This window comes from Artemia sp. Qi Xiang Cuo, chromosome 12, assembly GCF_049724085.1.
Source record: "Artemia sp. Qi Xiang Cuo chromosome 12, ASM4972408v1, whole genome shotgun sequence".
NCBI lineage: Eukaryota > Metazoa > Arthropoda > Branchiopoda > Anostraca > Artemiidae > Artemia > Artemia sp. Qi Xiang Cuo.
The window spans coordinates 32,877,658-32,889,416 of NC_142805.1; the positions used below are offsets into that span (position 1 = coordinate 32,877,658).

At 35.6% G+C, this 11,759-nt stretch overlaps 1 protein-coding gene across 1 annotated transcript in view; it reads left to right on the plus strand.

The window, feature by feature from the left end:
* The window catches only part of LOC148946033 (uncharacterized), a 38,456-nt gene extending 30,176 nt beyond the window's left edge, over positions 1-8,280 (plus strand). Inside the window, exons 4-5 of the mRNA XM_089097583.1 lie at positions 4,809-5,483; positions 8,276-8,280. Of these exons, the coding sequence (XP_088953709.1) occupies positions 4,809-5,483; positions 8,276-8,280 (680 nt within the window). The remainder of the gene's footprint in view (positions 1-4,808; positions 5,484-8,275) is intronic.
* The last annotated feature ends 3,479 nt before the right edge of the window (positions 8,281-11,759 follow it).

Genomic DNA, 11,759 nt, shown 5'->3' on the forward strand with positions numbered 1-11,759 from the left:
TTTATTAGTAATAAATATACGTAACTTACGAAATCAACTTACGTAACGAACCTCTATTTTCTTATATTTTTAATACGTATATTAGAGGGTTCACCCCTCTAGTCATTACCTTGCTCTTTAAGCTGAAGTTTGAATTTTGTTCCAATTCTTTAAAATTAACCCTTTAATCACAAATGCCGTTAATTAGAATAAATAGCTCGTATGAAAATACTAAATAATCTTTGGCTTAAAGAGCGAGGTATTGACTAGGGGATGAACCGAACCATATACGTAATGTTTTCTGTCGTTTTAAGTTTTGATGTTGCTCCTTACATTCAGTTAAAAAACTTGTTTTTTTATATATAATTTCTGATCTTTATTTAAATAATGCTGGGAAATCCGACGCCCCCTTCATAGCAATGTCCCTTCTCCCATTAAAACTTCCTTCATGGTAAGATCCTCCCACATAACCTCCGACCCACTTCCCTCCCCCACTACCAGAAAAAATCCCCTCTGAAAACGTCTGTATACTTCCCAATAACCAATACTAGGCTATATGTTAACATTGGGTAAAGTTCATAACTTTCAGCCCTCCCCCCGGGTACTTCGGGGGATTAAGTCATCCTAAAAGACATAGTTATAATATTTTCGATCATGCTGAACAAAATGGCTATCTCAAAATTTTGATCGTGTGACTTTGGGAAAAAAATGAGCGTGGGAGGGGGCCTAGTTGCCCTCCATTTTTGTGGTCACTTAAAAAGGGCACTAGAACTTTTAATTTCCGTTCGAATGAGCCCTCCCACGATATTCTAGGACCACTGCGTCGATACGATCACCCTGGGGGAAAAAACAAAAAACAAATACACACGCATCCGTGATCTTTCTTCTGACAAAAAATGCGAAATTCCACATTTTTGTAGATAGGAGCTTGAAACCTCCGCAGTAGGGCTCTCTGATACGCTAAGTATGATGGTGTGATTTTCATTAAGGTTCTATAATTTTTAGGGGGTATTTCCCCTTTTTTTGAAAATCAGCCAAATTTTCTCAGGCGCGTAACTTTTGATAGGTAGTACTAAACTTGATGAAACTTATATATTAGAAATCAGCATTAAAATCTTATTTTTTGATGTATCTATTGGTGTCAAACTTCCGTTTTCTACAGTTTCGGTTACCATTGAGCTGGGTCGATCCTTACTTACAGTTTGGTACCACGAACTGTTTGATACCAGATAAATTCATTATAGCGATTAGTGCTATGTACGAGAATTCATTTCTGTGGGAAATGAGGTTAATAGCTGGTTCCATTTTAAATCAGGAGTTAAGTACCAAGGATTTTTCCCGTTACGTCACTGACTGGCTGTACAGGAAAAAGTGGGCTCCTCAAGAAGTGTGGTTCAATCCCGCTTTTTAGAGGTATAATGAGAGGAATTTTGAGATATTTAGGGTAAGTTATTTTGATGAAGGATGACAAATTGCCAAAGGTTTTCTTTGTTGGCTAGACGTCTAAGGCAAAATGAAAAGCAGGGATTTAAGAAAAACGGAAAGTTTGGTGAGGGTGTAAAGAGTGAGGCCTTTAATAGTTTGTGTTGGTGTAGGAGACTCCACAGCTGTGTTGGCCTCAGGTGGCTTGTTGCTGTGGTGAGGCGATAGTAGTAGTAATGGTAGTGCTTAAAAATTGTATTAAATTTCATATCTTAGACACAATTTGGATTTTCAGTTAAAATTATAATCATCCCTAGTTCTCTCTAAAAATTTAAAAGCAGTATTTTTCCTAAGAATGTGATTTAGAAAGCGAGGATGGGGTTTCAAATGACGAAGATGAAATATCTTCACGATTTCTAATTTGCCATTGGGCTGAAGCCATACTGACCCCGATTTTGCTGACTTACTAAGGTGGGAGGAAATAGTGTCAAATTTTTACTGGTTATCTAAAACTTTTCTAATAATGTACCTGGGATGGATTGTCTTGGTTATAATAATCAATAAACTTGATTATAATAAAAAAAAAAACTTATCATTGAAGTGAATATCTGGTGGTGAAGGGGCGCTGAAAATTCCAACAGCTGCATTGAACCTCCAGGTATACAAAATAAAAATAAAGCAAGGTTTCGTGATGTTACCTTTTTTCTTTATCCGTCATTTTTTTTTCTTTTTTTTTTCTTTTTTTTAGGGAGAAAGGTACTATAGACGAAGAGAACTATTTTGGCATTAAATCAATACGATTAGAAATTATTTTATGATTCTGGTGTTAAAATTATAATGTCCCATTGATCACATTGGGTTTAAATACAATTGGGTTTAAATACAATTGAGTTTAAATACAACTGGGGAAAGGAAACCGAAATACCTAGCCACTAGCAGTTGTTGGTACCATGATAGCTGCCAATTTTTACTTTTCTTCCTTACATCTTTTAGACAGGCACAAGTAGGTCCATTTTGTCGACTGATTGGATCATATCAGAACACTTAATGTTGAACAACCTTTGCAATCGGAGGATCATGAATGTACCAATATTTTGTGAGATTCCTGATGCCAGATCACATACTTCAAGAACTATTTTGTTCTTAAACTCGCGTTCTATAAAAACCTTATATGCTCCCAGAGCATAATTTACAACCCTTGCCCTGAGCGCTTTGAGAGGGTTGTGATCTTCGAAGACCTAATTTACAAAACTGTAAACTACGATGTACAAAATTGCTATCTCAAATGTTCGATTGGGTGTGTTTGGAGAAAAGGTGGGCTGAAGAGGGGGTTAGTTGCCCTCCAATCACTTTTGGCTATTAAAATGGGCACTAGCCCTTTGAACGTCCAATCGAAAGAGCCTTTTTTGAAGTTTCGACGACAATACCTTCTTTAAAAACCTTATATGCCTCCAGGGCATAACATAAAACCCATGTCCTGAAGGCACTGGGGGAATGTCCTCCTCAAAAACATAATTTCTGTCAGGAAATCAATTACGCTGAACAAAATGGCTGTCTCAAAATTTTGACTGGATATGTTTCGGAAAAAGATGTGCCTGGAAGGACTGTTTGTTGCCTTCCAATCACTTTTGACTATTCAAAAGGGCACAAGTGACTCCAATTTCTCATTGAATGAGCCCGTTTAGAAGTTTCTACGACAATTTCTTCGATACGAAGTTCCCTGCTCTAAAGCGAAAAAAATAATAAATAATACGGTATGTCAACATTGTTCTTATATGACCTTATGGCATAACTGAAAACCCATGCCCCGAGGATTTTGGGGGTGTGTCCTCCTCAAAAACATATTTTGTATGTGGAAATCAACTACGCCAAGGACACTGGATATTTCAAAATTTGGATTGAATGTGTTTCGGGGAATGATGGGCGTGGAAGGGCCGGGTAGTTGCCCTCCTATCACTTTCAACTCTTAAAAAGGGCACTAGCCCTTTGAATTTAAAATGTAATGAGCTTTTTTTGAATTTTATATGACAACGCCGTCTATAATAACCTTTTATCCCCCCAGGGCATAACTTACAGTCCTTGCTTTGAAGGCTGTGGGGGAGTCTCCTCCTCAAAAATATAATTTCTATCTTAGAGTATACGACGCTGAACAAAATGGCTATATGAAAATTTTGATTTCAGGAGGCCATAAATTTTGTACATTGTCAATTCATTTGTTGATAACGGTCACCATACTCATCCATCCGAAATTCTATAGTAGGCTACAACTATTGTTAAAATACACGGTGATATTTTTTGGAAATATAAATAACTTGCCCAAATCTAACTTCTTATGCAGAAAAAACCGAGAAAAAACAAATTAATTTCTTTTCTTAACCAACGAAAAAATTAAGTAAATTAAAAAAGAATATGAATTAGCGTAAGAAACTTTTTCTAAGAAAGTTTCTCAGACAAAAATAAAGCAGCATTATTAAACCAAAGACCAGCAAAACAAGTGAAATTCTAATTCAAACCTAAAACTTACGTAAATCAGTATCAATGAATAACTTACATTCCAAATGAACAGAAATTATAATGAACAATCAACTCAAACTTAAAACGAATCAAAATTATCACAAAAAACTATAGGAATTCCACCTTTAAAGCCATCTAATTGCCAAGGTGTCTTAAAAAACTTTACTGAAAATAAAATATTTAATAACTTTTTTTATCCGAACAAATCCAAAATTTCTGAGCCTTCCAGGAATGTACATCATTGTATATTAAACATTCAGTCATTTTTCCGTAGTTGTTGATTTATATGATGATTTTTTTCTTTTCTATGTATGATGTGACAAATAAAAACACACCAATCGAAATAAAAACTGTTCAATAAAGCAAATGACGCATTGGCTTTTAGAAGGCTAAGGGACTATTTGTCCTACTCCTGTTTGCCGTAATTTTTGTTCCTTTAAAGTTTATCCAATTTGTCGTAGTTTCGGCCTTATTTTAGGGCAAGGGTGGATCCAGGATTTTTTTTTGGGGGGGGATTACTAATTTTTTACTTTTTCGGGGGGGGGTTACTAATTTTTGACTCAGTTTTTGACTAATTTTTACCTAGGTTTTACTAATTTTCGACTTATTTTTGGCTCGGTCAAAAATTTCGGGGGGGGAGGGGGGTTCAAAACGGGTACCCCGCCCCTGGATACGGCCTTGTTTTAGGGTGTTTATTAATTGTAAATTCTGTTCACTTTAACTTTAAATATTTTTTTTTATTATTATTATTTGGTTGTATTTTCTCTGAAAAACTTTGTTTTTCGTAAGAGATGCATTTCGAACCTAAAAATAAAATACATACATTTTATGTTTATGAGGTAAAGTTTTCTTATACTTGAAAAGTTTTCAGTCTAATATATTTTATTTTTTAGCTGACGAACTTACCACATCTTCTACCACTATAACAACAACTTCGGAATCAACTTCAACTTCTACTTCGACTATTACAACTACAACTCCTACAACTACCTCTCCTACAACAACAACAACTCCTACAACTACGTCTCCAACAACAACAACAACTCCAACTACAACAACATCCTCAACTACTACATCCCCTACGACAACATCTTCCACGACTACAATTTCTACAACAACAACTCCAACAACAACAACACCTTCTACTACTACATCTCCTACAACTAAAACTCCTACGACTACGTCTTCTACAACAACAACTGCTACAACAACCACAGCCTTTAGTACTACATTTACTTTAAGTATGACTCCCACCACAACTTCTGTGATAACCACTGCGACTACAAGTCCTACCACTACAACCCCTACAACTACTTCTTCTACAACAACAACTCCCACAACAACAACAACAACCCCCACTACTACATCCACTACAACCATGACTTCTTCTACAGCAACAACTCCAACAGCAACAATATCCTCTACAACTACAATTTCTACAACAACATCTTCTGCAACAACAACTTCTCCTACTACTAAGTCAACTACATTAACGATTCCTACGACAACACGTGCGACAGCAACAGTACCAGAAGTAGTCATTCTGCCCGTGATAACTACTTCAAAAGGTAAGCAATTTTTTTTTATATACTTTTTTTGTCTTGCTTCAATGAAATATTAGTGGTAAGACGTTGATAAACATATAATCATATGTATTTAAAACGGACATACTCATTTCATTTTGGGTTTTAGTGTGCAAAAATCGTTAGAAACTATTCACTCTATGGGGATATATGGTGGTTTGAAAAAAACTTTTCTGTAGTCTGCGGAATATATTCTTCAGATATTTCAAATACTTTAATAATCAATTACTACTACTACTAACAGCTAAACGCCAAATCGAGTGACCTGAAGCCAATACAGGTAGGCACGCTCCTTCTTCATCTATATCAATTTAAAGCCTTGCTCTTTACACCCTCCTAGAGAGTTTCCATTTTGCTTAAATCTTTCTTTATGACACCCTCCCACCTCATCCTTGGACAACCTGTTTTCCGCCTAGCCCTACACAGCTAGCCAAAAAAACAATTTTTGACAATCTGTCATCCTTCATCTGCAGAACGTGCCCAAGCCATTTCAATATTTTCCCCATTATAGCCCTAAAAAGCGGGATTTATTCTCACTCTTCGTAAGGTCTACTGTATGAAATACGGTCAGTCAACTGGGTAAAATGGGTAACCATAAAAATCCATAGGTAATTTCTCTTGAAAACATCTAGCTAACCTTCATCTACTGCATCCGCACCCATGCCTTAGAACTATAGTTGACCACGGTCATCACTGCAGCTTCCATTATATGCAGACTTATCTTCCTATTCTTCCAAACCTTTTTCAACTATGAAAACAGAAGCCTGAGCTTTGGCTATTCTTCTTTTTAAATTTTCACTGTCCCAACTGTCCTTACATTTAATACGACCAAGTTAAGTATAGCAGTCAACCCTATCAATCCTTTCGTTAGGTAAAGCCACCTTTTCATTGTCACTTATTCCCAGCCTTGACAACTTATTCTTCATAACATTAATTTTCAAACGTATTCCAGCACCCAAAACTCGCAAAACCTCTAAAGACTCATTCATTTTGTCGCACTTTCGTCTAGGGTGTATAAGTCATCATCATAATATAAATCCACGGAAGTTTATCCTCCCCATTTACACCTTGACCACCCATTCCCTTTCTTATGCTCCTTAAGACAAAGTCCATCAAAATAATCCATATAAAGGGGGAAAGAACCCAACCCTGCTGATCTCCTGATATAATAAGAAACCATCTGCTAACTTCATTTCCTGCCTAAGCCGCAGTAGCGTTATTTTCGCACATACCACTAATCAATTTAACGTATTTGTCTGGTATACCATACAAGTATAAGACCTTCGCTAAAGCTCTTCTACCAACAGAATCGAAAACTTCTTCATAATATATAAAACACAGAACAGAAGGTGTTAGATCACTGAGGCACTTATTAAATATTTATCTAAGAATAGAAATTCATTCTACAGGTCATCTAATCTTTCTAAAACTCCAATGTTGTTCTATCATCCTTTTGTCTTAAGCATCTTTCAGTTCAAAAAGTATTATATTACTAATTCATTTGATACCAACAGAGAACACGCCAATGTCTTGATAATTAACACACTCACTCTTATCACCTTTCCCATACAGTTGTTTCAAATCGCTTAGTACTTATCCTTTTTAAAAATCATATTCATAATCTTCAATAACTTAATTTTTTTTCATCGGAGCCACAATATTTAAGAAACTAATTTAACACAGTATCAGCATCTGGGGCCTTATTATTTTTTTTAATCCTTTTAGTATGGTTGATAAATCTTCCTCAAAAAACAAATATTCCTTCACAACCAAACTATTACAGTCTTTCTTATTTTCCTACATATCTTTTCCCGCAACTCTGTCTTAGTTTAGCTTATTCTCGGAATGTTCTGCCTACCTCGGTTTAAGTCTTTCGTTATCACTAATTCTGACCCCTTTCCCTCCTTTAACTGGGATAATTCCAGGCTTACTACTCCCTTTCAATTTATTAATATGCCAGTACAATATTGTGCTATTACGCCGTCTAGCTGCATCGTCCAGATCCTTGCCAATTTTATCCAAGGAAAACAAATTGTTTTCCTAAAGTTATTCTATCTATCTTCTGGATTGTCAAATTTTAAACTCTCTAAGTTTAGTATTCAATTGTTCCTGGATAAGAAATACAAATAATATATAGGTTAAATCTTCCTGATTCATCCAGTGTAGTTCCTAATTTTTTTGAAATATTAAGAAACCAAACACGCCAAAAACAGACTGCACACTAAAAATAGAAAACGTTAAAAATAGACTGGACATTACGAAATAACTTTTAAGAATAGTGTCACGCATTGACTTTCCTGGTATTCTAGAAGTAATTACTTTCTTAAAGAAGATTTTCAAGGTTTCAAAACCTAAGTATGATTTCTGTATCTATCAAAACGTTTTGTGAATTATACCGTATAATCTGACTTCGAACCATAGAAATTTCGATTATTTATTTTTAATGAACTACCAAAGCAATTTTACATTTTTGTCATTCTTATTTTCAACTCTACCTTCTGGGTCTGAATTTACCTTCCTGGTACCGCAAAATGTGATTATACGAGGGTCATTCCAAAAACACTTGAGATTTTTGCCAACATGGTTATTGCAACTGTTATCTATGAATGTGAAGGAGCTGTACTTGTGGACGTTTAAGATGGTTGAACGTATTTATAGATGTCCCTAAAATTAGTTGTCTAAAAGGATGGAAACCTAACATGGAGAAGTAATCTTTGACTGAAGGAGGTTATGTTGAAAAATCTCTTGTAATGATAAATTATGTATATCCATTGTAGGTTGAAAGATCAATTGTAATGGAAAAATTAATAAGCAATTACCAAGTTCTGCATATTTGTTATGTCTTTTTACTATAATAAATATGAACCATATTTATATGTAATCAGCTAAGTTTTCATGAAAACTGCCTTTGAAAAAAAAAACTACAACAAACCTAATTCTTTTTGCCTTAATTATAATCCACGCTATGAGTTTGCCTCTGATCCCTAGAAAAAAAAAATTTCGTAATTTAGTTCTGCTGTTGGAATAAACAAGAAATTAACTTTCGAATGGAAATTAAGTCGTGCTGGCCAATAGTTACTTCACAATTATCTTAAAAAGCTTCGGTAAATAATCTACTAGAGTGAGGTAAATGCGTCGCCAAAGTTTAAGCTACGATATTTTTGCCTGTCGTTTGGCCGGCTTCATTGCTATTTTAGTTGTACTTGAACACTTTTCGTGTATGTCCCACGGTGCCACTGTCTCACACTGAAGGATACTTTTAATATCACTCAATATAAAGATTGTGCTCTTTTTCTCATAGTCGTAACTACAGCAGCACCATCACCGGCACACAGTACCACCACCAGTACCACAAAGCCGACTACGACGACTGTGGCAAGTATGACAACGACCCCTACTACCACAAACATGCCAAGTAAGCCATCGAAACAGATTTTCTGATTTAGAATCATTTTTGTTGGTAGAACACAATAAGTGTTTACAACCAGGTGAAATAGCGCAATTTTGTTTGATTGATTAACAGATATTATTTTTGTTTTTTTTATCCTATTACTTAAAACAAATGTTCAGAATTAAAATATTCTTGTTTTATTACAACGACAGATTTATGTATCAAACGATTGGAACGAAAACCTATCGTATCGAAAACGATAGTTATAAATTAACTTGCGATGTTTAAATTATAACTGTATCTAAATTATAATTATCTTTTTAGAATCAGATCTTGACCTAGACCTCTTGTTCGAATTCTTTACTCTCAAAAAAAGGATATGTTTCATCCCTGAATGTAAAGTGCAAATTACATTCTGGTGTTTAGAGGGCGCAAGAGACGTTTCAGTTGTGGTCCCATAGTCTCAGTAGTAATAGTACAAGACGCAGTAGTAGTAGTAGTAATAGTACTAGTGGTAGCTGTAGTACTGGTGGTAGCAGTAGCGTGTGCATATTGCCTTTTAGCGAATTAAACATTCCCTGCATCATGCCCTGAAAATTTAAACCTAAATAGCTTAAGCCGTTCCTGATATATGTTCGTTTGACAATCTACAAACACATATTGTGCTTTGAATTAGTTCACCCCCACCGGAAGTTTTCACCTTAATACCCTTGACCTTGACCAAAAATCAACACATGTGGCCACACTCACAATAACTAATGCTATACGTAAACAATGGGTAAATTTCAAAACTTGCAGTACTTTCCTGTGGGGCTTCCGGGGTCATATAATCCGAAGAGGCATAGCTATTGGACTTTTTATCTAAGTTCAACAAAATGGCTATCTAAAAATTTTGACCGGATGTCTTTTGGGAGAAAGGGGTGTAAGGAGGAGGGCGGTTGCCCTCCAATCACTTTTAAATCTCACAACTGGCACGAGAATTTTCAATATCCAATTGAATTGGCCCCTTCCATAGTTTCAATGCTAACTTCTTCCATACGAAGTACCATAAACGCTTTCAGTCCACTTCGCTCTTTACTTTGAAAAGTGACCAAAAATCAATACATGTGGCCACCCTCACAGTAACTAATACAAGACGTAAGCAATGGGCAAATTTAAAAACTTGCAGTATTTTCCCGTGGGGCTGCCGGGGTCATATAATCCACAGAGGCACAGTTATTGGACTTTTAAACTAAGTTCAACAAAATAGCTATCTAAAATTTTTGACCGGATGTCTATAGGGAGAAATGGGCGTAAGAAGGGGGCTGGTTGCCATGTAATTACTTTTGAATCTCAAAACTGGCACAAGAATTTTCAATATCCAGTCGAATCGGCCCCTTCCATCCTTTCAATGCTAACTTCTTATATACGAATTGCAATGGTAAAAAAAACAGGAAACAGCTCGTGGTAACGAACTGTAAGTAAGGAGTGACCCGGATCAATAGTAACCGAAACTCTAAAAAACCGACTCTTGATACCAATAGATACTTCAAAAGAATCAGATTTTAATTCTGATTTTAAATATATAAGTAATCAAGTTTAGTCTTACCCATCCAAAGTTATGTCCCTGAGAAAATTTCCCTTATTTTCGAAAAAAAGGGGAATCAACCACTAAAAGCTATAGAACTTTAATGAAAATCACACCATCAGATTCAGCATATCAGAAAACCCTCCTAAAGAGGTTTCAAGCTCCTATCTAAAAAAATGTGGACTTTTGTATTTTTTGCCAGAAGAAATATCATGGATGAGTGTTAATTTTTTTTTTTTTTTTTTTTTTTTTCCTAGGGGTGATCGTATCGACCCAGTAGTACTAGAATATCATGAGAGGGATCATTCGAACGGAAATTAAAAGTTCTAGTGCCCTTTTTAAGTGACATAAAAATTTGAGGGCAACTTGGCCCCCTCCCACGCTCATTTTTACCCGAAGTCACCCAATCAAAATTTTGAGATAGCCATTTTGTTCAGTATAGTCGAAATTAATATGTCTTTGAAGATGACTTAATCCCCCACTGTTCCCGGGGGAACGGCTGCAAGTTATAAACTTTGCCCATTGTTTACATATAGTATTGGTTTTTGGGAAGTATACAGACGTTTCAGGAGGGATTTTTTCCGGTGGGGAGGGGGGTCAGAGTAGGGGCTATGGGGTAGGATCTTTCCAAGGATGATATTTCCCTGGGGGAAGGGACATTTCTATGAAGGGGGCGCCAGATTTTCCTGCATTATTTCTAAAAACGATCAGAAATTAAAAAAAAACAAGTTTTTTTTTCAACTGAAAGTAAGAAGCAATATTAAAACTTAAAACAAACAGAAACTATTACATATATGAGGGGGTTCACCCCCTAGTCGATACCTCGCTCTTTACGCTAAAGTTTTTTTTAAAAACAAAAAAAAACTAAAAGAAAAAAATATAAATCTTATTACTTTTATAACTTTTATTACTTTTATATCCTAAGGCTAGGAATAAGTGAAGATGAAAAGATGAAGTTGGCTAATGAAAAGATTGATTAGGTGGACAGTTTCACTTACCTTGGTATTATTATTAGTAAATATGGTTGGAGCAGTGAACTTGTCCAAAGTAGAATAGCCAAGGCTCAGGGTGTTTTTTTTTTCACAGTTAAAAAAAAAGTTTGGAAGAACAGGAAGATATGTCTGCAAACCAAGATTAGAATATTAGAAGCTACAGTGATGACAGTGGTCAAATATGGCTTTGAAGCATAGGCGCTTCGAAAAGCGGATGAAGATTTGCTAGACGTTTTCCAGAGAAATTGCTTAAGGATTGTTATGGGCACCCGGCTGACTGACCGTATTTCAAACAATAGGCTATACGAAAA